The following is a 25,000-nucleotide window of genomic DNA, read 5'->3' as shown; positions in this document are numbered from 1 at the left end:
TAACCTGTGTTCCATGATGAGTGTGCCCATCCGGGCCTCCTGTTCTAGGACTTGGTTTCTTGTTCCATATCTAACTATTGGCACCTTATTTTCCCTGGGGCAGAGCGCCATTTTTCTTCTCAAAGAGTACAGATTTTTTTCACGTGTATGTTATCTCATTGAATTTCACAACAACAGGGCAATGGGCTTTTGAGGCAGAGGACTTGAATTCCAATCTAATTGGTGTCACTTCTTGTGGGGTCTTGGATGATCATAACCTTTTCTGGACCACAATTTCCTCAACTGTAACATGAGGGAGTTGGGTTAGAGCATTTCTATGGTCTCTTGTGGCTCCAAACTTATAAAACTCTGACTAGGTAACCCTTATTCATTTCACGTAAACAGGTGGACAAACTCAGGTGTAGTGAGGCGATCATTCAGAGCCATGTAGGATTGAACAGGGACTGAATTAACACTAGGGAAACCCAGTTCTCATGACTTCTGGATGCCTTGAACTATTTCCATGAAACTAATTCAGAACCTGATGATAGGAATTTTGCTATTATCCTCAGATAAGAGCAGCCTGATGTATTGGATTCTAGTTTCAGTCCTGTTATCATTGTGATTTTGGAGTCATTTCTTAGGGCAGTTAGCTTTCTTGTCCATAACGTGAAGGTGTGCAAGTGGGTTGTGAATTTAGAGTTGGAAGGACCTTAGAGGTAATTGAATCCAATCCTTTCATCTCATAGATGAGCCTGGACTTGGGTCATGTAAGTGCTAAGAGGCAGAGTTGGTATTTGAACCCAAGACCAAGGATTCCAGCTTTGTTCTCTTTCCATGGATCATGCTTGAGCTCCTTTCTAGCATGCTGGTTCTGTGATTAGACTTACTCTTTTAGGCTTGCTGATTGGTCAGTGGGAATGAATGTACAGACTTTATTGCATGTGGGGTTGAGGAACAGACCACCTCATCCCCTGTCCCTGCTACCTCCAAATCATCTGCCATTCTTAGAAAAATCTATAAACTTGAAGCTAGGAAGAGGATAAACAAGCTAGAAAGTGTCTTTCCTCCAGTCTTAACTCTTCAGAAGCATCAATGATGAAGTAAAAGATAGTTTTAAAATGGTGTTCTGGATGGGGTCAGTTAAATCGTAGCCAAATTGCAATACAAGCATGAAAATGGTTCAACGAGTGAACATGGGTTTCTACAAGAAGCAATTTATCAGCATTAAAGATAAATACTCTAATAACATCCAGAACATCATTAAATCTCAGAAATGGAATCCATTATCATTCATTTGCCTTCCCTAATTAATTCCAGCATCAGTGATCTGAGAGTTACTGATAAGCAAAGGATAGGAGTCATTTTTTAATCATCACCTCATAAAAGATAATTTTCTTGGTATAGGATGGTGCTTTGGATTTAGACTATAATCTAATTAATTGCCTCAAATTAGCTGTAAGAAGACAGAGCTCTGAATTCATGTAATTTTAGCTTTTGAATTAGAAATTGCTTCGAATGTTGGTCTTGCAAAACGTATGTCCTTTGTGAAAATCTCATTTAGATTCTAGAACGCGATCTGCCTGTGATGGAATTCTCTTTTCTTGGAAAGTTACCAGCTTGTATTAGATTTGCTTGCTCCTGTTATTTAATTGGTGGCTGCTGGCCATTGACTTTGCTTTATTGGAAGTCAGTTTAATGCAAAGTAGCTATGTCATGGAGAGGTTTTACACTCAGTCTGATGGAGCCTTTTATCCAAGTGGACAAACGATTACCTCTTTAAGCTGTTTTTTTTTTTTTTAATGACTCATGGGAAAATGGCAAAATGGAATAAAAATTCGGGCACTACCTAACTCGGTATTGCCATGAGAAAAACAAATCTTAAAGCGCTGTAGATAAACATTTTCAAATAGGGACCAAGGAGTTAGGTGATGTACAGAGGATTGGCAGCCCTGAGCTCAGTGGAACTCATGAGGAACTAACAAAGTATTACTCTAATGGCTTTTTGAATGAAAGACCAAACTTTGTGGCCAGCCCCATTGACCAGTGTGAATCATGTAACCCAGTGGTCCAATTTTATTAATAGGCCAAGGGAAATTGATACCTGGCCAGCAGCCCTTGCCAATACAAACGCTTGGCTTCTCTGCCAAGTTTTGTGATTGAAGATTTTCCTTCCATTAGGAGGCATTTGAGCTTGAAACCTGTTTTCTTCAGGGGAAGTAGCTTTAGGTAACAGTGAGCTTTGAGCTTTGTTCCATGCACAACCCATGGCTGGTCAGAGAATGAAGCACCTCAGATCCCTCGGTTTCCTCAAGGGCCCCTGCATTTGCCCACCTTGTGAACTCCAGCTGCAAGCACAAGGCCTCCCATGCTGCTGGAGCCATTGCTGCTGATCTAATGAGCCTGACAAGGGGAATGATGAGAACTATACCTATCTTTGTGTCTTAGAGTTGTTTAGACTGTGAACTCCCTAGGAGTAGAAACTATAGTTTTTCTCAGCTTTGTATTTTTCTTAGCATGGAGCCCAAGGCTCTAAAAACAGCTATTAGTTAATAAGTGTTTGTTGACCCCATCTCTTCCTGAGTTTTTTTGATTGTCCTTTCCTGGTTCTCCTGCCTGTCCAGTCTCTTTTGCTGAATTTTCATCCACGAACTCTGAGCATCCCCCAAGATTCCAGCCTGAGCTTTCTTTCCTCTTCCTATTCTCTCTCCTTCTCTTTGTCTCTCTCTCTCTCTCTGTCTGTCTGTTTTTCAGTGTATCTCTCTATCTCTGTCTCCTCTGTCTCTCTGCCTCTGTGTATCTCTGTCTCTGCCTTTCTGGGTATCTCTCTATCTCTGTCTCCTGTCTCTCTCTGCCTCTGCCAATGCCTCTGTGTCTCTCTGTCTCTGCCTTTTTGTGTATCTCTGTCTCTCTGTCTCTGCCTCTCTATGTGTCTCTCTGTCTCTGTCTCTTTCCACTCCTCTCCCTCTCCCCTTCCTATTCAGAGATCATCTCTATTCAGATCCAGTCCTAGTCTCCTCCTTGGTCTTCCTTCAGTTCTGTATCACTACTTCTCTATTGGACATTTTGAACTAGATGTCCAGTAGACATCTCAAACTCAACATGTCTGAATCAGAACTTCTCTCTTTCCCTAAACTCAACTCCTCCTTTCCCTCATATTACTGTGAAGGATACTCCAGCCCTTCTAGCCACTTAGGTTCCCTCGACTCCTTCCTGCTCACTCCACGTGCCCAGTCTGTTGTCAGATCTTATCATTCCTTTCTCTGCAATAGCTCACGCATATGTCCCGGGATCACCGCACACCTGGATTTATTGTAAGACTTTCTATTTGGGCTCTCTACTTTTAGTCTCATACAATTGCAGTTCATCTTCCCCAGTGCTTGTCAAGGAGATTTTCTTAATCTGACCATAATCCCCTTACTTGATAAACTCCAGTGGCTCCCTGTTACTTTGAGGATCAAATACAAAATCCTTTGTCTGGTCCCTTCCTCCTCCTCCCGTCTTCTTGTATCTTGTTTCCCTCTGTACACTTTCCTCTCCTGTTATACTGGCCTGCTGAGAGTCCACACAGGAGGACCCTCCCTCCCAACCTCCCATTTTCAGGATCGTGGTTAGTACAGAGTATCAGAACACTTGATAAATGCTTGTTGATTGTTTAACTTAATAGTTCCTAGCACTATTCAACTCCCTTTGTGAGGAAACCAAGTGTAACTGGGATATGTTGAATGCAAAGATCAAATTCTAGCTGAAAAATCCATTTGTATGTTCTTTTTAATGAGACACTTCACCTTTGTGAAAAAGGTTTGATTACCTTGGGCATGGAAGAGGAGAATAAGTCATGGACCATGATGGTGAAGAACTAGGGGCTGCTCCTCAGCAAGGAGCAGCTCAGCTTCCAGTCTGGGGCCCTTCCCATTGATACCCATAGTTCATTCACATGAGGGAGAAGGGTGGGGGACAGCGGGGGGAGAAGGGTAGGGGGACAATGGAGGTGTTGGGTGGAGGAGACACTCAGCAATATGTGTGCAAGACTGATCTGACCACCAGCGGAGGCACCTTCGGTTTGTTGGGAATGAACAGATGTGAACATCTTAATCTCAGGCACCTACAGGTATGCTTTCTGGGAGTGTGTGTGTGTGTGTGTGTGTGTGTGTGTGTGTGTGTGTGTGTGTGTGTGTGTGTGAGAGAGAGAGAGAGAGAGAGAGAGAGAGACAGAGAGAGAGAGAGAGAGAGAGAGAGAGACTGAGAGACTGAGAGAGACTGAAAGAAAGAAAGAACTCAGCCTCCTGCCCAAGTGTTAAATGCAAAGGGCTGCTGTCTCCTGAAGGATCCAGGTACAAAGGATAGTTGGGGACTCCTGGCCGGGACTCTGGCCAGTTCCTCCCTGGGACTGGGGAGCAGCCTTAGAAGAGCTTGTGCGTCTGGAAAAGCCTGGGCTAGCGGAGCTAGAAGGAGCCTCAGAGCATCTCTCCCCTTAACTCCCCCATTCCCAAATGAGGAAAGTGAGAGTCCCAGAGGGAGCGAGTAGGGAAGCCAGGACTTGGTTCTTTGACTCCAAATCCAGCTCCCCTCTCACCATGCCAGCCTGTTTGGGGTTCTTTGTTGCCTTTGACGTACTAATCTAGTGAAACTTTGCTTCCTTTTTTCTGAAGATATGCTTTGGCTGTTCATAGAGTTATCACTGATCCCCTTAAGGCGAGATCGTGGATATGGGGTTATCGAGGCCTCCAGAGGCCGCCTTGTGCGATTCCCTATTTTTCAGATGAGGAAACTGAGACCCAGACCTCAGAAAGTGACTTTTCTGAGGTCCCAGAGGAATAAGACACCCAGGACTGGACTCTGAGTCTTCTGATCCCAAAGCCAGCTCCTTTTCCACTTTGCCGTGGGGCCTCTGGTGGACTTGTCCTGGGAGTCAGGACCCAGCCCGGGATTCTGTCTGCTAAAGGAAAAGCATCAGGCTGTAGCAACTTACTTTTGCAGATTGTCTGGAGTGCACACCTCCTCGTCGTGGAGGCGATCTTGTTTTAAAAAAAGTACCTGAGAACCAAGAGGATACAAGAGTGAGAACTGGAGGGCCCCAGGAGACAGCCGATCTTGATGTTCCGTGGGCTAAGCTGGCGGGGTACACCCCTGCCCACCCAGACACCCCCCCTCTCTATTTCTAAAGGGAGAGGAAGTTTGGGCAGTCTGGACGGGGGCCATCATGGTCAGTTTCTTTTCTGACCAGACCCTCTCCCTTCTCCCTCAGCACTTCTGCTCTCCCCTCTGCTGGTTTTGGGAAATGGACTGGCCCATTTGATTTTTTTCCCAAGGAAAGCTGATGAAAGGGATGACAAAGGAGGGGCCATTTGGACAGGGGAAGGTGGGCATCCTGTAGTCCATGTCTGTCCTGTGAGTCGGGGGTCTTCCCTGGAAACCCTTGTGCACGCCCTGATTTCTGTGCAGGAACGTCTGTGCTTCCCATGGTCAGATCCTACCCCAGCAGGCGCCCAGCTGGTCACAATTCCCCCTTCCCACATGCCCCACAGGGAATCCCTGAATCCCCATGTGGGGAAGCTGCAGGGGGTGTCTTACCAATTGCCCACGGCTTATCCTCCCCTGGACCAATGCGGCATGGATCCTTGTAGTGTGTAAACAGGGAGTGCTGTTGTACCAGCTTGTCATCTGAACAGAGAAGAAGAAATTAGCCAGGCCTCTTCCCAAGCAAAGGCCCTGCCCCACCTCCTGCTTCGGGCTGCCCAGCAGGGACCCTGAGTCAAGCAGAGCCTCTGCCAAGGCTGAGATCAGACCATGGAGGGGTCTTGCCCCAGGGGTCACTCAAGGAGGCTGCTCTGGGGTCCCGGGAAGATGTCTAGACTTAGGCAGTTGTAGCTTTAACAGTGTCTGCTACAAAATGCTTCTAGACCCTGAATGTGCACCCAAGAATCATCTCCCAGAAATGTTATTAAGCCCCCAATCTTTGATACTGAGGAAGGCACCAAGGGCACAAGATGGGACCCTGCCCTGGAAGAGTGAGAGGACAAGGCTACCTTGATAAAGGTTCTTTTTAAAATGTTTGATTCCTTCCCCCATGAGCCCCTAATTCTCTCCCCCCATTCTCCCCACGTGGCCTTGGGTTCCCTCCTGAGTTCATGAAGTATCAGTCCTTAAAAATAATTTTGCTGCCTCAGGAGCAAACGATCCAAGGGCAGGTTTGGGGTTAGGCTCGCCTTTCCTCCGGCCCTTTCCCCTCTCCTTGGTGTCCAGTGTTGTGGGGTTCAGCCCCAGGCTTGGTGCATTTGTCCATAAGAGGGAAGGATTTGTGTGTCTGCCAGCAGACGTGTGGTCTGCCAGGGACGCTTGCCCAGAGACAGTTATGTGGCCCAATGCATAGTCCTGAGGCAGGAAATCCGAGTTCAAATCCTCCCTCTAACCTTTATTGCCTTAATTTCTTTTAGCCTCAGTTTCCTCATCTGTAAAATGGTTATGGTGAGAGTAGCTGCCTCATGGGGTTTTAGGGAGGATCCAATAAGAGGATATGTATAAAATGCTTAGCAAACTATAAAGCTTACTACATAAATGCTATAATTTGTTATCATCAAAAACCGAAGTGAAAGAACATATTTTTCATATCCTTTATGAAAGCAATGCCTTATGTTCCTTATTGGAGGAATTGACCTAATTATTTCTGTGATAAAAGGAGAGCCACCTTTCCTCACACCCAATTTTTAAAAAGAAAATCAGGTTTATTGCTCATTTCTTAATGGCCAGGTTCTTAACCTAAGCTTTTTATTTTCAAAATACATGCTTGGGGGAGAATGCCTGATGATGTGTCGCCAGGGGCGAGGGTAAGAAAGAAGGAAACATCCTAGCTGGGACCTCAGAGACTGCATCGTCCAACCTCTTCACTTTAATGATGGAGAAATGGAGGTCCAGAAGGCAGGCACCATAACAGGATGTGCCCTAAGTCCCCTAGAAGCAGGTGCCAGAGGCAGAACGAGGCTTCTAGGACGTGGTTCAGATCCATAGGACGAGAGGAGGGGGAGAGAGGAAAGCCATCTTACCAGAAGAGCAGTTGTCAAAGTTGAAGTCTCCGCAAAGCACATCAAACGCCACTAGCTCCTCGGGATTGGCTGTGCTGGAGGAGGAGGTAGATTTTCGGAAATCAGCCAGCCAATCCTGAAGCTGATTCAGTTGTTCACTTCGAATGGTGCTGTCTTCTAGAGGGGAAAAAGGGCCACAAGGAGAACTTGGGTCACCAAGTCCTGGTCAGGTGACTGGTACCCGCCCACAAGTAGCCCCCTAGGAACGGGGGCGACTTGGAGCTCTGGTATGTCCCCCCATTACCCATCCCAGACTCGAAGGGCTGTCCTTGGCCCCTGGAGAAGGAGCCGAGACTGCAGCTTGCTTGTGGATTTTGGATGCCTTCTAACCGTTCTCCTAAGTGTCACTGATGATAAGGACTGGGGAAATCCAGAAGGAGTGATGGGAGGGAACTGCTAAGTCTGCTGCTCTCCCCATTAAACATCCTGCAGTCGTGCTCACAGTATGTGCTTTTGACCCATCTGGCTCTTTCCTCTTCTGGATATTCCAGGTTATCAAAGTCCTTCTTAAAATGTGAGATTTGGGTGTAGTCGGTCTAAGTCCAGGAGGATGGCTGCCTCATAACTATGTGTCTTTATACACAGGCCATGTGAGCTTTCTTGGCTTTCATAACATACTGGTGACACAAATTGAAATAGTAGTCTATCAGACCTGCCCACCCCCCAATTGTTTTCAGATAAAGCACTATCTAGATATGTCTTCTATACACTCTACTATGAAATGGATTTTTTTTCTTTTTTTGCTGAGGCAATCGGGGTTAAGTGACTTGCCCAGGGTCACACAGCTAGGACTGTTAAGTATCTGAGACCAGATTTGAACTCGGGTCCTCCTGACTTCAGGGCTGATGCTGTATCTTCTACACTAACTAGCTGCCCCTTAGGTTTTTTTTTTTAAGCCCAAGTGTAAGATTTTATATTTATCAGAATTGTGTCAGCTGCATATTTGATAAGCTTGCAATCTGTTTTTTTACCCAAGTTACTGGTAAACATGTTAAATAGGATAGATCCCTGGGGTGCCTCCTTCCAAAGGGACTTTGACTTATTAATGACCATTTCTATTCCGAGTCTACCTAATTGTACTGTCTTGCTCGCATCCTTTGGACCTAGCTGTAATGCCCCAAGTCCAGGTGATGTTGCATCCTCTGAAGAACCAGGTTTCTGGTTAATTTTTAGAGGGGCTTCTAGGCAGTCTGAAGTAGAGGCTTTTTTATTCTCTAAAAGGCTGGAGTTGCCCGGGGCCACTGCCAGTGAAGAGAGGAGCCTCAGACAGATATCCTCCTGTCATCCTTGTAGCATCATCATAACGCTGGGGAGGGGAAAGGCTCAGAATCACAACCAACAATCGTCAAGGGAATCCTGAAACTGAAATGCCGGCAGCCTAGAACCTAGGCTGGGAGGGACAGGCCTGGTACATAGCTCTTGGAGAGCCACGTGAAGCTAAAAGATTAAATGATGAGACCTTTGTTCTGGCTTTGAAGATGTCTCTCTCTACAGGGACAAATATCCATCCTGCCACATTTTAAACTTTGGTCTGGCCCTGATGATGTCTTCTTGGTGGGCTGTGGATTCTCCTTCCCTGGATAGCAGGACCCATCGACCTCATATTGATTAATACTTGACTAGTTGACTAACCAAGAGGGCTTCAATAAAGGGAAATTAGAGAAATAGAGATCCTTGACCTAAAAGATGCAGATAAAACTAAAAAAAAAACCCAAAAACCCCTCAAATGTTAAAAAATTGTCTTAACATGTAATTGGGGAAAAAATAAAATAAATTAGAAAAAAAGATAAGATATGGGTCATAGATAAATATTAAGGAAAGAGAGAGAAGAGAAGAGACGGGGACAGGAAACAGAAAGAGGAGACAGAGAAAAGAGAAAAAGGAGAGAGACAGGGAAGAAAGAGGAGATAGGAAGGGAAGAGAGAGACAGAGACAGAGAGAGGAGAGAGGGAGATGCAAATAAAAGAGGGCCTACAGGAGCTCAAACTTTATTCCCTGGACCTGACATCTTGGAGAACCTGAGTTTCAAGGCCAAGCGAGATCAGAAGCGGAGAAGTAACAAGGGGCAGAACCACAACATGGAGGCCTAAGGCTGGACTGTGGCTTCTTTTAGTTCGGTGAATTGTGTGGAGGGTGAAGGTCTTTGGAAAGGTCTAGGAACGGCCTAAGGATTTCCCTGAGTGGCAAGCGTCCTCCCGTAGTTCTGTGAGCCTGGAGGCCTGAGTCTTCTAGGGGAGATGAGATTCATCCGAAGAACAGACAGTGATTCCTAGGCCTCTCCTCTTTTTGGAGTCTGCTCCTGGTACTGTGAATATAAAGGGCAGTAGAGTTCTGTGGTCTGCCGGACGGAGAGAGAGGGCTGACTTAGGTTGTAGGATGAGGTGGAAATCTTTATGCTTTGTGTGTGATTTTAGATTAGGTAGAATCTGTCCTGTGGTTGATTCACCATTAGCCCGAGTGTAAGCAGGGGAACTGAGGATCCTTTTGACTTTTCTCTAGAGACCTAGACATGTTACATGTTGATATTTCTAGGAAACTCTGGGGTTGGGGCTGAGCTAGAAAGAATAGTGGGTGAGATGCTACCAAGATTGAGCCCAGTCTGCATAAAGTGAGGGCTCTGGTTTTGGCCTCTAGAAAAACTTCCTAGTTTATGACGTGAAACTAAAATTTGATACTTTTGTGAGTATTAATAATCCTATCCTTAAAAAAACAAAAACAAAACAGAACTAGTGCCAGGTTGGGGAGGAGGGTCACTAGAGTTCTAAGACTGGACATAATTTAAAATGAAAGGGAAATGATGCCACTGAAGTATTGTGAGCAATTTCTGATTTTGTCCTGCATGTCCCCTTTTCTTTTCTGGGCCTTATGCATCAACAGCAACATTTGAGACGATCTTTCTAAGTGTTAAAAGCAGGTCTAAAAATAGACCTTCACTGCTTTGGGCAAAATAAATATAAGTAGGCTCTGTGAAGTTATAAGATGGCAAAATCCTGCTTCTAAGAGGACAGTTCTGAGGCCGAGACCAGTGGCAACCTCCCTGCTCCGCCTGGGAGGGTTCAGGTGCTGCCATGCCTCCCACCAGATCCCAGGATGGGAAAGGGAGTCTCTGTCTTGCCCGTAATGGAAGAAACTTGTGTTTGTAAAACTAGTGAGGTTTTAGAAGCTGCTCAAAACTTGTTCTTGACAGTAAATTAATGACTTTCCTGCTCAAGCCCCCTATATAGTCACAGTTCTTCAGGGTGAGTAATGATTTTGAGAACTAAATCCACTGGGAAAAACAATGACAATCTCGTACCTTCCCCAGCAGCCAACCTCATGTCCACCTAACACTTGGTCTTCACGCTTTACTGTAGGGACTTTACCACAGTTTATTTAACTCTCAATCATATTAAACTGAAAGTTGTCTTTGAGAGTGTATAATTTGCCCAAACAAAGCCAGGCATATATCTGGCTTTGGATAGAGTAGTAGTTGAAGTAGTGGAAATATTTTTAAACAGAGCAAACAATATTTTTAAACAGAGCATAAGCTTGCTAACAATTTATGCTACAATTGGCAGCCAGGAACCAGGCCAAGAATTTGGACCAGCTCCAGCTGCTGGTTCTTCTGCAGGCTCTTTCTAAGCAAGGACTTTTTCACCAAGCTCCAAAGAGGAAGACCACTCCCCAACGCAGGGCCCATCATGGCGGCACTTGTTACAGGCCCCCCATCCTCCGTAGGGACAAAGGACTTAGAAAGGAAGGGCCACTTAGTCCAACAGCCTTCATTGTACCGGGGAGGAAACAGAGATGGAAAGTGCCTTCTTTTCAGGTAGTATGTATCAGAGGGTAGTTTCTTTCTTAGCTCCTCTGATGTTTTCCTATACAATGGGATTTTTCTTTTTAGGGTAAAGTCCTGTGAGATTATATTTATGACTGTTTACATAGTCATTACATAGGCAGATCTGATCGTTTGGATTTTTTGATTTTCTCCCGGGCCCAACTAAACTGTTCTAAGGATTTAACTTTTCAATGGCAAAGTTTAAAGGGAGAATGCAAGTGACGGTTTTATGACTGCCGAGGGGAGGCTGCATGGTACAATGCACTGAACACTAGATTTAGCATCACAAACCCTGATGCTTTGGGGATGCTGATTCTGTCTTCCAATATAGTCCACATCCTCCAGCTTCATGCACAAATACACAAAGTCTGTGGATGACATGAAACTATGCTATAGTGGACAGAGGGCCACAGTGAAGTCAGGAAGACCTGAGTTCAAATACTGGATCTGATGCTTTGTAGCTGTATGACCCTGTGCAAGTCATTTCACCCCTTTTCATTTCAGGCAACTCCCCAGGATTATCTGTTAAGTCATAGATGGTTTGTAATCTGTGTGGGTGGAAGGAATTATTGTACTGGGAATTAACCTGTGTAATGAAATCATAGTGTGTGTGTGTGTGTGTGTGTGTGTGTGTGTGTGTGTGTGTGTGTCTGTGTGCACAGCTTGGAAGGATTTTGAATATGCTGGAAGACAGAATCTGTATTCCTGAAGATCTTTACCGGCTAGAATTTTGGGCTAAAATAAATGGGATGAAATATAATATTTATAAATGTGTCAACCAAAAGAATGAAAGGGAGACTAGAAAACAGCTCATGTGAAGAAAACTTGGAGACTTTATTAGACTGACAGCTTAATGGCCAGTAGGAGGGCCGCCAGAAAAGCATCTGGGATCTTAGTTAGAAATCGAGTGTCTAGAATGAGGGAGCTTCTTGTCCTCAACCTTTCTCAGATCACATCTGGAGAATGGATGATTCTTGAGCTTCTTTTTATCCTAAAGATTCTGTGGTGGAATTTATTAGTGGGAATGGTGAGTCTTTGCAGAAACAAAGAAATCCTAGGAAAATTAGGAATCAGAGAGTGCGGGTTCACATTCTGGCCCTGCCTTTTGGGAATTCCCTTAATGGAATTATCTAATTCTTAGACTTCATCTAAAATCCCTTCCAGCTCTAACTCTGTGAATCAAGCAGGACCTTCTAAAATGAAGTTTACTGGACACCAGCTTCCATCGCTGGGGTGAAGATAGGGCATATGGCTCTCTTGCCACCCAAGGAAAGTCACTCTCCTCCCAGGCTACTCTTGTGTTCAGTGCTACTTAGGAATGTTCCTGAGGCAAGCATCCCTTCATGGCTTCTTGTAGGGGGATGGAAACCAAGGGGAAAGGGAAGCTGCCATTCTGAGAATGGTGACAGAGCTTTGTGTAGAAGATGGGTTTTGCGGTCCCTGCTCCAGGACTGGAAGCATGAATTCTCTGGTTGACCCTTTCAGTTCTATCCCTCTGCCCCATAGACTTTTTTCCCCCGTTGACTTTTGACCCCAAGTGTCACGGAGACTATATACCATAGCTGTCTCATAGAATATCAGCAAATTCTGCCTCCTTCAAGGAAGAGCAACATTTGCCGGGTAACCTGTGAATCGTGACAGCTGCCTCTCCTGGAACAATGGGCAGACGTGTGTGGGAAGTGAGAGCTTCCTTGTCGGCCGTGTTCTTTGGGGTGGAGAGCTATTAGGGAGGACTCCGAGAAGGCAGGCACTCAGATGTTCTTTGCAGTTGGAGACTGTGCAGCCTTCTGCTTTGCCCATGTTCTGACTAGCTGGGGCCCGGGAGGAGGGAGAGCCGAGCATGTAAATGCTTGATTATATCACAACATACAACTGTCTTGCTTCCCACAAAGTGGGAGGGCATTTTTTCAAAGCTCTTTTTTTGTTTGTGAGCGCATGAATTATTTTGCTCTTGTCTCCTATGCCCTGACGCAAGCAGGTGGGGATAGTCTTTTCTTTCCCTCTATTCGGTAAAGTGTTGCCTAGCTCAGAAACCTGAGAATTAAGGAATAAGTAATTCCATACCTCCTTCAGCTTGCAAGTGGGTGCAGGAAATATATCCCACGATTCTTTGGTCCTGAGGTGTACATCCCACTTGTACCTGAGAAGAAAGGAAGGGAAAAGGGGTGTAATTAATTAGAGGTAGGAATAGTAAATTGCCAGATATCCAGGATCATAGATATTCAGTGCAGAATTGTTAAAATGACGAATCAGCAGACACCATGAGACATTCCCCTAACTAGACTTGCTTCTCTGTTGGGGGAAAAGTAAAGAATCAATAGGAACAATTATTTTTCTCTGGCTTCAGACACCCCAATTGCACAAAATGAGAAATATCTCATTAATAAGTCGCAAAGGCCAGGATAGCCTAAAAGTATCTGGAAATATCTTTGAGATGGAAGGGGTCTTGCACAATACCTGTGTAATGCATGAGTATTTCTGACAAGTGGTCATCTAACCCATAAGTGAGACTCACTACTTCCGGAGATTGTCTGTTCTCTTTTTGGGCTGCTCTACCAAACCTTCTTGTACTTTCTATCCCCTGATCCTAATTCTTTCTTCTAGGGTCAAACAAAACAAACCTTTCCCCACATAAAGTTCTTCAGATATTTGAAGGCATCTTGGTCCCTAGTAAGTTTTCTTTTTTTCAGCTCATTTCCTCCCATTTCCCCAGTTTCTTCAATGAACATGGCATAACTTCTATGCTCCTCGTTATCGTGGTTGCTTGACCAGGCTCTCCACTTATGGATTTTCCTCCTAAGATGAAGTACCCAGAACTGAACCTGATACTCCAGATAAGGTCTGACCAAAGGAGAGAACAGGCAGACTCTCTGATCTGGGTTTAACGCTCTTTCTCAGGAAGCCAGACAGCCTTTGTTATTTCGGTTGCCATGCTACAGCCACTGACTCCTAATGACCGTGTACTACTCTGAAACTCTTTTCCATTCTCGTTGCCATCTTTGCTCCATACCCCCACGAGGGGTGTTCTGAAGTATAGAAGAACGCTTACAGCCTTGGTGCCAGACATCTAGAATATACCACACCTCTCATGTATAAAGCCAAGAATGATGGCACCTGAAATCAGTAGAATGGTGAGATGCTGTTTCATGGAATTTTATAGTAATAAACAACCCACGTTATTTACTTTATTGTCTTACTGTGTCTTGTTTGTTGTATTATATTGTTGTGTTGTTACATTGCTGTTTGAAGTCTTGAGACAAAGAAGTCTTCGTGTGCCACAGGTATGCCTTCCCATTGACAGTTCAGCAGGTGCTTTGGCTCCAAAGGGTAGAGTTTCACTATCTCAAAATGACTCCAATTCTGAATGTTCTAGTCATGGCAGGGTGAGCTGATTCCGAACAACCCCTGTCTTTGAACACATCTGGTTTCCGGAGCCTAGTCTTTTATAGAAACTCCCAAGTCCTGGATGTCTCCCGCTCCCAATGCAATGTGGTGAATTTGGTCATCTCCAGCTCCTGCTTCCTGCTCTCTCCTCCTCCTAATCTTGGAACCTTCTCCCTCACACTCTCACTGGTTTCTCTTTGGTGGAATTTTCCTCTCATGGAAATGCTCCCTGATGCAAAGACGTACGGGGTTTTGAGCGAATGAAAAAATGATAGCTCCCCATGCATAAGCCATCGCCTTCCTCCATTTCTGGTGTTCTTACATATTTATTCCCCTCCATAGACACGACTCAGCAGCGCCAGCTGCCTAGATGCTTCTTGCACAAGACAATACAATGTGTGACTGGCATTTTCACTGCCAGTTCCTCATCCCTAAAATGCTCTCCTCAGTTTGCCCCACGTTTGTCCTGATCCTGATCCAGAGTTGTTGGCAATCTCCTCGTGCCAGAGTGAGCAACTTTATGGACAGGAGCCAACTTTTGCCTTTTTTGGGCAGGCACTTAATAAATGCTTGTTGACTTGATTTTCAGATGTCATCATAGTTAGAGAGACTGAATTTTAATTAAGGCAGAATTTGGATCAGTTTTCTTGGGATTCAGTTTGCAAATATTCCGAGAAATTTTCCATCCACAATATAACTGATAATTGGCCATCTTGCACAGTAGCCAAATTGTAAGTGATTTGCTTAAGATTGTTTTGATAATCTTCCTGATTTTCTTCCAGCTGCAAAAGAATGCTGCTGAAACTCTGCTGAGTCTTATCTTTTTTTCCCAACATGATTTTGCTTTTCATTTACCCTCCGTTCTTTGTCAGTCCTTATTCCTCATCGTGCACATATGAGGGACAAGGCATTAGGAATCAGCCTGGGGGAACATGCAGGAATTAGCATGTACAGTCTACCCTCCATATCAGGAATGTAGAAACTCCGGTTTGAAGGCCAGATTTGGCCTTTAGTTTATTTCCATGGGCCATAGGAATATCATGTGCTTTTGTTTATAGTTGTGGGAACAGCTAGTTAAAAAAAAATCCTTTGGAGGAAGATCTGAAAGGCCACAAGATGGAGATATTGCTTCACCAAAGTTTCTCTAATATGTAGTTCTAGGTATTGCTTTTTTTTTTGAAAGCCTTTCAATTAACAGAATGATCACCAATATATGACATAATGATAGGTGGAGATAGAAAAAGCCAGAAGGAAAGCAAAAACTTCTACAAAGAAATTCTGAGCATGTGGTAAGTCCAATTTCTCAGCAAAACGGATGGCATTTTGAATGGAAGTTAAGACTGGGGTGGTGTGTTAAAATCCCTTTTTTGGGCTCAGGCTACGTATGTATGTTTGTCAAACATCTCTGCCCTGCAAATGAGCTGAGAACTGGGAGTTCCAAAAAAGCAGTTTGGGCTTTGAAGCAGGATTAGAGAAGGAGTTTTCATCTGATGATAAATCCCAGGGAAAGACCTTGGGGACCCATTATTGAGGCCATACTGGAGAGACTAAGCTGAGCGCAACAGGTGAAGGCTCCCTGGTCGGCCAGAAGCTGGAATCAGTCAGTCTAACAGTAGATGTGGAAATGTGCTTCAAATAGGACAGAGGGGATTTGTGAATATACTTTAGACAAATAGGACAGAGGGACAGGATAGGATTTCTAGGCTCTCAGAGCCGTAGAGACTTCCAATAAAGGAAAGGTAAATATCTGTAGGGTCAAAGCAGAGTAGTTTGGTGTCCACGGTTGGAAATTATGGGGGTTAAATAGTGGACTAGGGACCATGGTGGGACTTAACAGGACAATAGTGGCTGTAGAAAACCCTGACAAGAAGAAGCAGTGTAGAAGTAGAAGGTGCCTGAAGTCTGCTCATCAGAAAAAGGAGAAAAAAAAAAGAGACAAATACTAGATTTTATAACCAAGGGCAGCTTCTGTTTACATCTTTCTCCTGTTCTTCCTCCTAGTAAACTTCACTGGCTCCCTTTTACTTCTGAGATCAAATCTACCCTCTCATGATTGACATTTAAAGTGCTCCACAACCTAGCCCCTTCCTGTCTTTTGAGTTCTGTTACATATTACTTCCCTTTATTAGTCTAATTGGTGACCCTCAGCCCTGACATTCTACCTCCCACCGCCTTTATATTGGCTATCTCTCGTGCTTAGTGTCCTTTCTCTTCTCATGTTCATTTCTTATAATAATTGGATTCCTTTCAGATTCAGCTTAAATGCCACCTTCTGCAGGAGACCTTTTTCCAGCCCCCCCAGATGCTAGTGCCTGCCCTCTCACATTATCTGCCATCCATTCCGCATAGATCTAGTAGGTAAATTATTTATGTACACATTGACTTTTCCATTAGAATGTTTGCTTCATGAGGGCAGAGAGCATTTGTACTTTTTCTTTGAATCCTCAAAGCTTAGCATAGTGCCTGGCATGTAATAAGTACCTAATAAGTGCTATTGATGGATGGATTGATTTTCCTTTTCCTTGGCAATTTCATTCACTTTCAAGACCACGTCATATCATTATTTCCTAACCTGATCTCTCTTTGGATTTCTAGACTTACATCCCCCTCTGCCTTAAGGACATTTCCATGAAAAACTTAGGGCACTTTAAATGCATCATATCCATAAATGAACTTAGCATTTTTCCCCTGAAGGCAGTTGCTTCTTCTCATGACTATCTCATATCTAAACAATTATCAATCCTATTGGTTTTGCCTTTCAAATGTTTCTTACATTTCCTTCATTCTGCTCCCATTGCCTCTATTCTGGTGAAGACCCCTGTTGAAGTAGCAGGTGAAACAAAACTGGGGTTGATACCTAAGATGTTGAATAACAGGATGCAAAATGATTTCAATAATCTAGAATATGGGCTGCTCTAAAATGATGAAATGTGATAGAGATGAAGGAAAAGTCCTACTTTGGGGTTGGGTTATCACAACTGCACAAATACAAGACAGTGGAAGGAGGGCTAAAATTTCACTGGTCTTGCAAGGTCAAGATAAACCAATCATTTATCATGGCAGCCAGGAAAGCAGTTGTGAATTTAAGCAACATTTATGGAGGGAAATTATCCAGAAATAAGGGAAAGAAGAGTTGTGTATTCTGCCTTGGTCATACCACATCTAGGACATTAGATTCAGCTGAAGAAACTCAGAATTTTATGCAGTAAAGATGTGACTTGCATTTGAAGGATTGTCATGGGGAAGAATTAGTTATTTTCTGCTTGGTCCCAGAGGTAGAACCAAAAATAAGAGAATTATTATAAATTAAAGAAGGGAGGGGATTGGTAGGAGGCAGATTTTTTACTTCAAATAAAGAAGACTAGTGATTGGAATTGTCCAAAATCACAAAGGATCATGAGTTTCCCATCATTGAAGGTTCTCAAGTAGAGGATGAATGGGCACTCATCTCCTACAAAAGTTCCCTTCAGGAATCTTTACCAACTCTGGGATTCTGTGAAAATGGAAATGTAAAGCAGTTTAGTGACAAAAGGATCTAGACCTGGCTATATAATTGAGAAGGTCCTGGGAGGCATCAAATCTCCCTTCTTAGTGTCTGGATTTGGAAGCCAGCTTGAATCTATTTAGGGCTCTAAGTATTCAGACCAGTTAGAACCCTTTATTTCATCATGTTCTTTCTTGGCTAACCTTCTGATTATTCCAAACAGGATAGATGAAGAATTCATGTGGAACACTTCAGGAAGATATACCTGCCTTCTCTGCTATGAACAGTTTTAAAGAGGCCCAAAAGGTAATTTTTTAATGTTTTGTTAGTAGGAGCACATGGTTTCCAAATGCATAATGAAGTTCGATTTAGAACTCAGTGTCACCTGAATCCTCCAGCATCTGCCTCAAAAGGGAAATTAAATATATTACTTTTAAAGTTACACATCCTGTTTCCTGATCTTGGTGGTAGTAGCCAAGAATTGCTGGTTCTTAATGTAAGTAAAATTACACCTCCCCCCCCACTCTCACATGTATATTTATATCTATCTAAAACTATATGAATATGTCTAAAACTATATGTGTGTTTCTTTTATACATATATAAAACTTAGTGTAAACTCATACAACACGAAGTGCTTAGAAACAGATGAAAAATACATGTTTGTGAATAATCATATTTTAAATTTTCTAGGGGAGTTGGCTATGAAAAGGATTCGAGGGATGTAGAGATATTTATAATTAAACTGTGAACTCTGAAGACAGGGAGAGTTTTGCTTTTGTCTTTGTATCTCTGGCATTTAACAAGGCCTTGGCATATTTAGTTAATGTTTTCTGAATAAAAATGGCAGGTCAGAAATGAGGTGAGGCAATAGGAATCGCAGACAATTGCTCTATAAAAGTTACCAAAATAAAATACAGAGACACGAAGAATTGGTCCCAGGTGGGAAGAGGACAACATGCTTTTCAAATTATTACTGACACAGACTGTGCTCTGACCTGGTGATGCTGAGGTGAAGTGACAAACTCTTTGATCTCTGGGCCTTCAGTCCCTGAAAGCTTCTTTTTTAATGGAATGCAAGTTAATGGGACACTATCCATTCTTATATAAGAAACGCTTTTATGGGAAAGTAATTCTGGCAGCCACGACCAAAATATAATCTGTTAAATGCTGACAAATGGTGGGCAAAAATAGATGGAGTAGATCTTGTTATAACAGGAATTAATTTGGTTTCACCACATTACACTCAGTGTGAAAAGCTCAGGACCTCATAGCAGAGAGTACACGGATTCAGAGGGAACGTCAGCTCTCCCAAGGAAGAGCCCCCATTTTTTGCCTTATTGCCCTGTCCCATGTTGCCATGTGTCCAGGGATTCTTCTCAGTTATCGGGCTAACCAAAGGAGGCCCCGAGACATCCAGTCCCTCCATGAACCAGCAGGGGCCGAACACATAATGCTGAACCCTGGGCTTTAATAGAAAAACTGATGAAATGTTTTAGCAAGCTGCTGAGTGTCTTGAAGGGAAGTGGGAAGGCCATTGCTATGAGAGGTATCTGAGAAGAAAGAGACAGAGAAAGAGAGAGAAAGAGAGAGGGAAGGAGGGTGAGGGAGAGAGGGAGAGGGAGGAAGAGAGAGAGGAAGGGAGGGAGGGAGGGAGAAGGAAGGAAGGAGAGAGAGAAAGATGGGGGAGAGAGAGAGAGAGAGAAAGAGAGAGAGAGACACACACACACACAGAGAAAGAGAGAGAGAGACAAACAGACAGACAGACAGACAGACAGACAGAGACAGAGAGACAGAGAGTCAGAGAGAGACAGAGAGAGAGAGAGAGAGAGAGAGAGAGAGAGAGAGAGAGAGAGAGAGAGAGAGAGAGACACACACACACACACAGAGAAAGAGAGAGAGAGAGACAAACAGACAGACAGACAGAGAGACAGACAGAGACAGAGAGACAGAGAGTCAGAGAGAGACAGAGAGAGAGAGAGAGACAGAGAGAGAGAGAGAGAGAGAGAGAGAGAGAGGGGAAGGGAAGGAGGGAGGGAGAGAGAGAGTATTCATGAAGGATCTCCATTACTCTTCAATCAAGGTAGGAAATACACATACTTTGCCATGTTCTCCTTTCCTTCTAGTGCCAGTCTGTAGCCCAAAACTTTTAAGCATTTGTGATGGTCACAGCAACGGGCTGAGAAAATGAAAGCCTTGTTAGCTCTGTCCTGAACCTCACAAGATACCAAGCCCAGCTTCCCAGCGCTGGGTGTGACATTGTCATTATTGACAAACATTTCCCAGGTACCGCCCTGCGCCGGTAGAACACTGTTTGGTCTGGACCCATGACTTCAGCAGAGTTGGAGATGTCTTCCACTGCTGCTGAGGGTGATCTGTTTATAAATTACAATATTAAAAAGTTGCCTGAGAGGCCGGTGATCAGCATCATGCAGCCAAGGCTACCTGGGGCCTTCCAGACTCCAGGATCAGCCTCTCAAGACTGCCTGCCCTCAGGCACCTTCACCTGCATCCAGCTAAGCTAATCTAGGCTGATTTTCCCTTTGGAGAAACAGAGATGTAGAAAGTCAGTGACCATCCAAGGTCACAGCCCTAGCCAGCAGAAGAGCTGCAGCCCCAATCCTCTGGCTCCGAGTCTGGTGCTCCGGCCAGGGCCCTTCTCTCTGGCTCTGGGTTTCCTCACTTCTCTGGGGAAATGAGGCTGGAATCCTTCCCTTCCTGCTTGACATAAATGGGTGGGATGAGTCTTACTGAAGCAGACAGGGCTGGGGTCCGGAGCCAGACGGCCAGGCCAGAATCCCGCCTTCACAGTGATTAGTTGTGGGTCCAGTGCCTGAGTCTCCTGTTTCTCATCTTCAGTAAGATCAAATTGTGGAGATCAGAGGAGATGATGCACACAGCAACGTGCACAGACACGACATGAACGGCAGCTATCACTGTTGTTTTTGTCATGATAGCAAAAGATCAGTAACAGAGAGAGCGTGTTCCCTTAGAATCAGACGGCCTGGGCCCAGACTCCGCTATTTACTAATCAGTGTGACACATTGCAGAAACCTTTGTGGCAGCCCTGTTTGTAGTGGCAAGGGACTGGAACCTGAGTGGATGCCCCTTAACTGGAGAATGGCTGAATAAGCTGTGGTATATGAATGTTATGGAATATTATTGTTCTGTAAGAAATGGCCAACATGATGAATTCAGAAAGGCCTGGAGAGACTCACATGAACTGATGCTGAGTGAAATGAGCAGGATCTGAAATGATCTTCTGATCATTATACACGGCAACAACAAAACTATACAACGATCAATTCTGAGGGACGTGGCTCTCTTCAACAATGAGATGATTCAGACCAGTTCCAATTGTTCAGTGATGAAGAGAGCCATCTACACCCAGAGAGAGGACCAGGGGAGCTGATTGTGGATCACAACATAGCATTTTCATTCTTTTCATTGTTGCTTGCTTACATTTTATTTTGCTTCTCTCTCTCTCTCTCTCTCTGTCTCTCTCTCTCTCTCTCTCTCTCTCTCTCTCTCTGTCTCTCTCTCTCTCTCTCTCTCTCTCTCTCTCTCTCTCTGTCTCTCTCTCTCTCTCTCTCTGTCTCTGTCTCTGTCTCTCTCTCTCTCTCTCTGTGTCTCTCTCTCTGTCTCTCTCTCTCTCTGTCTCTCTCTCTGTCTCTCTCTCTCTCTGTCTCTCCTTCTCTCTCTCTGTCTCTCTCTGTCTCTGTCTGTCTGTCTGTCTGTCTGTCTGTCTCTCTCTCTCTCTCTCTCTCTCTCTCTGTCTCTGTCTCTCTCTCTGTCTCTCTCTGTCTCTCTGTCTCTCTGTCTCTGTCTCACTCTCTCTCTCTGTCTCTTTTTTACTGGCATGATAATTGTATAAATATATATGCATATATTGGATTTAACATCTAGTTCTACATGTTTAACACATAATGGGCTACTTGCCATCTAGGGGAGGGTGTGGGGGAAGGGAGTGAAAATTGGAACACAAGGTTTTGCAAGGGCTAATGTTAAAGAATTGTCTAAGCATGTTTTGAAAAATAAAAAGCTTTTTTAAAAAACGAATCAGTGTGACAATGCACAAGTCATTTTATCTGTCAGCCTCAGTTTCCTCACCTGAAAAATGACAACAATTCTTCTTGCTCTATTTGTAATGCTATTTTGAGGACTGAATGAAAAACTGTAAACAAAGTGCTTTGTAACTATAAAGAGACCTTTAATTAATGGTGAAAATTTAAATGATTTAAATATTAACAATAAAACCATTCCTTCTAGCCTCTGATATCAAAAAATCTGATCACATAATAGAGAGCAGAAATTATTCTTTGAGAAAATGGAAAAAAACACTTAAATATAACTTGACAAAGTATAGAGGGGGTGGAGGGAAACCAATTTCTCATGCTCATTGAGAAGACAATACATAATGGCCAAATTATCATGATCTAAAAACTCCCCCAATTACATTTAAATTAAAAGAAACAATTATTAATTTCAATTAATTACTGTTTAAATGAAGCCACATTGTAGTAGGCAGAACCTCCCCCAAAGCAGCCATATAATGATGTGTGTGCCTGTTTTAGAAAGCGGTTGGGAAAGTACAAACCTAATGAAACACATCAATTAAAGACCAAATTAATGGGGAAATTTTAATGGACTTGAAGGCCCCTGAAATTCCAATCTATCAAATTTACCACCTTTAATCTGTACCAGCTCTCCATATCAATCCTCATTTAAACGAAGTCTCTGGCTGAGGAAGAGCTTTCTCCATGCCCCGGAGCCAGCTCGCTGCCCACTGTTTCTGGCTAAGGAAGAGTTTTGAACCCCCCAGTGATGCCCGGGAGGGAGGGAACAGGAGGGCTTCCCTGTCCCAGGGCAGGAGGAGGCCGCGGGGAGAAGAGACTCTTACCTTGACAAACAAGGCTCCCTTTGAAGAAAAGGCGTCAGTCCCTCCTCCGTTGGGGTAACAGTGATAGACAGCATCCATGACTGGGTAGCGGCTGGCGAAAAGGAGGCCGCTGTTCAGGATCTTACAGAAGCAGGAGCTGCTGAGGCTCTCGCAGGGGCAGCAGCTGTTCAGGATCTTACAGGGGCAGCAGCAGCCGTAGATCCCGACATCGTACAAAATGTACTCAAAGTATTGGTGGAGTTGGTCTTTCAACTTCCCAGCCGCCCTTTTGTCAAACACCTCCTGCAAGCACAGGAAGTCCAAGTTGGCAGGGAAAAAGGCAGAGATCTCATGGTCAAAGATCTCGTCCGTATGCTTCTTTTTGCGCAGGGAGGTCTTCTTGAGCATGGAGGTCTTGTGGAGCAGCTTGTTGTTGACGGACCCTTGGTCCGTGGGGCTGTCCCCGATGCGGACCTTCACCAGGGACTCCCGGGAAGCTGTGTAGCTGTCTAAGCTTCCAGCGTCCCCATCCTTTGCTTTGTGGTTGGGGGTCTGGCCCTTCTGTCCCTCGGCTTTGTTCTCCGGAGGGGTCTCCATCTGGCAGTCCCCAGTGCCGTCCGCTTCTGGGTCAGACAGCTGGCCGCCATCCTCTCCCCCGATCCGGATGATGCAGGCGTTGTCTTCGGCTTCGTGGAAGTCGCCCCCCGCTTTGGGGTTCCTGTGCTCCTCGCTGTTGTTGGGGCTGCCATTGTCCCCCTTGTACTCCATGGAGGTTGTTCTCTTGATGCCCGCGGTGACGGCTTTGTTGGGACCATCGCCGCCCTGGGGGGACGCCAGGCTGCTGAAGCTCGCGGCGCTGATGGAAGTGTTGGTTGGGGAGTCTATATAGATTTTGATCTGCGGCCTACTGGCCCCATTCCGGATTCTCTGCCCGATTTCTTTGGCGCGGGCTTGTGTGTTGGAGAGGTTGTTCACCCTTGCCAGGAATTCGGGGAGGAGACACACGTTGGCAGTGCCGAAGCAGAAACTCTTTCCGGGGCCCGTGGCCTTCCATTCATTGAGCAGGATGTTTCCACCGGCCTGACCCTTGTCTTCCAGCCGAGAGTAGATGTACGGCCGCCTACATAGCTGGAGTGGGTTCCACAGGAGAAACCCGAGTATGGCACTGAGTAGTGAGGCTAAAACGAGGGCCACGTAAATGGGTAAGGTGAAGATGAAGCGGAGGACCCAGCACAGGGAGCCCCTTTGGCACTTCTCATTGGTAGTCGGTATGCAGGAGGCCAAGAATTTGTCCACAAGCCAGTAAAATGGGAAGATCAGAAACCAAGATAAGTTATGCAGAAGGGACAGACAGCAGCAGGGAAATGGGGAAGTGTGTAGAACCATTGCAACTCAGTTGTCACAACCCGTTGAAGCCCTACTACATAGTGTCCAGGACGAGGAGGGTCCAAGCTAGTGTGTTGAGGGTGAGGGGGAAAGGCAAGGAATGGTTGTCAGCACTGGGTTTGCTGATGAAAGTCGTCACCTCCAAAAAAATGGGCAACCAGACCATAGAAAAGGGCTCTATTGCTCTGTTCTTTGGGCCTCTGCAATCCTCCAAGGTCAGTCATTGTTCATTGCAAGGGTCCATACTGTGCTGGGGAGAGCTGTGGAGATAAAAAATGAATTTTGTCCTTAATGTTTATTAAGTAGCTGTCTGAAAAGCCATACAGAAAGGCAGCGAGCTTTTAAAAATGTAGTTTTAAAAGTCTGCATTTAATCAATTCCCCAAGCATTTCTTAATGGACTTTGGCTTATCAAGGCTTCTCTTTAATTTCTGTTCATTCATTGGTCCACTCAAAAGAGGAAAAAAAATCCCCATTAAGTCCCGTGTGCTAAAAATATTCTAACTGATGAGATGAGGGCTCTCGGGACTGACAATTGTGAGTTCCGTGGTTTTTGTGGGCCTAAAAACCTGATTGAAATGTCACCGTTAAATCATTTATTTTTCATTCTCTCCATTCTCAGAGTAAACAGCTTCACAATGCGACATCTGCTAGGTTCTTGATTTGCTTTAAAGCAATTTTATACATATCTTATCACTCAAACAAGGATCACTGGATTGAGAGGGAAGCTTAGGGGTTCATCCAATATATTCCCTTGTTTCATGGAGGAAGAATTTAAGGTCTGGAAAGGGTCAGTCATTTGTAGAAAGTCACATTTTGCAATAAACAGCAAGACCAGAATTTGAAGTCAGGTTTTGATTTCCCATCTACCACTATATCATACCGCCTCCCTAAATTTTGAATCAATCTAAAAATGACAAAGGGTTCTTGGACTAGCAAGTTGGTTATGAGTCTATACAGAGATGTTAAAATATATGATAAGATGTTATAT

The 25,000-nt window shown here is 44.5% G+C and overlaps 1 protein-coding gene and 1 long non-coding RNA gene across 2 annotated transcripts in view; one reads left to right on the top strand and one right to left on the bottom strand.

The window, feature by feature from the left end:
• Window positions 1-25,000, bottom strand: part of SMPD3 (sphingomyelin phosphodiesterase 3) — a 111,922-nt gene that overhangs the window by 2,568 nt on the left and 84,354 nt on the right. The window contains 5 exon segments of the mRNA XM_074286369.1: window positions 4,952-5,009; window positions 5,548-5,643; window positions 7,023-7,178; window positions 12,943-13,018; window positions 22,646-24,270. Coding sequence (XP_074142470.1) covers window positions 4,952-5,009; window positions 5,548-5,643; window positions 7,023-7,178; window positions 12,943-13,018; window positions 22,646-24,010 — 1,751 coding nt within the window. The 5' untranslated portion in view covers window positions 24,011-24,270.
• LOC141554458 (uncharacterized) overlaps window positions 1-25,000 on the top strand; it is a 49,653-nt gene that overhangs the window by 2,654 nt on the left and 21,999 nt on the right. The window contains exon 2 of the long non-coding RNA XR_012485875.1: window positions 17,970-18,052. This is a non-coding gene — a long non-coding RNA (uncharacterized LOC141554458). The remainder of the gene's footprint in view (window positions 1-17,969; window positions 18,053-25,000) is intronic.

Source organism: Sminthopsis crassicaudata, chromosome 2 (genome assembly GCF_048593235.1).
Source record: "Sminthopsis crassicaudata isolate SCR6 chromosome 2, ASM4859323v1, whole genome shotgun sequence".
NCBI classification, from domain to species: domain Eukaryota; kingdom Metazoa; phylum Chordata; class Mammalia; order Dasyuromorphia; family Dasyuridae; genus Sminthopsis; species Sminthopsis crassicaudata.
Note: the sequence above shows the minus strand (reverse complement) of the source record. Positions and strands in the feature narration are given on the sequence as shown.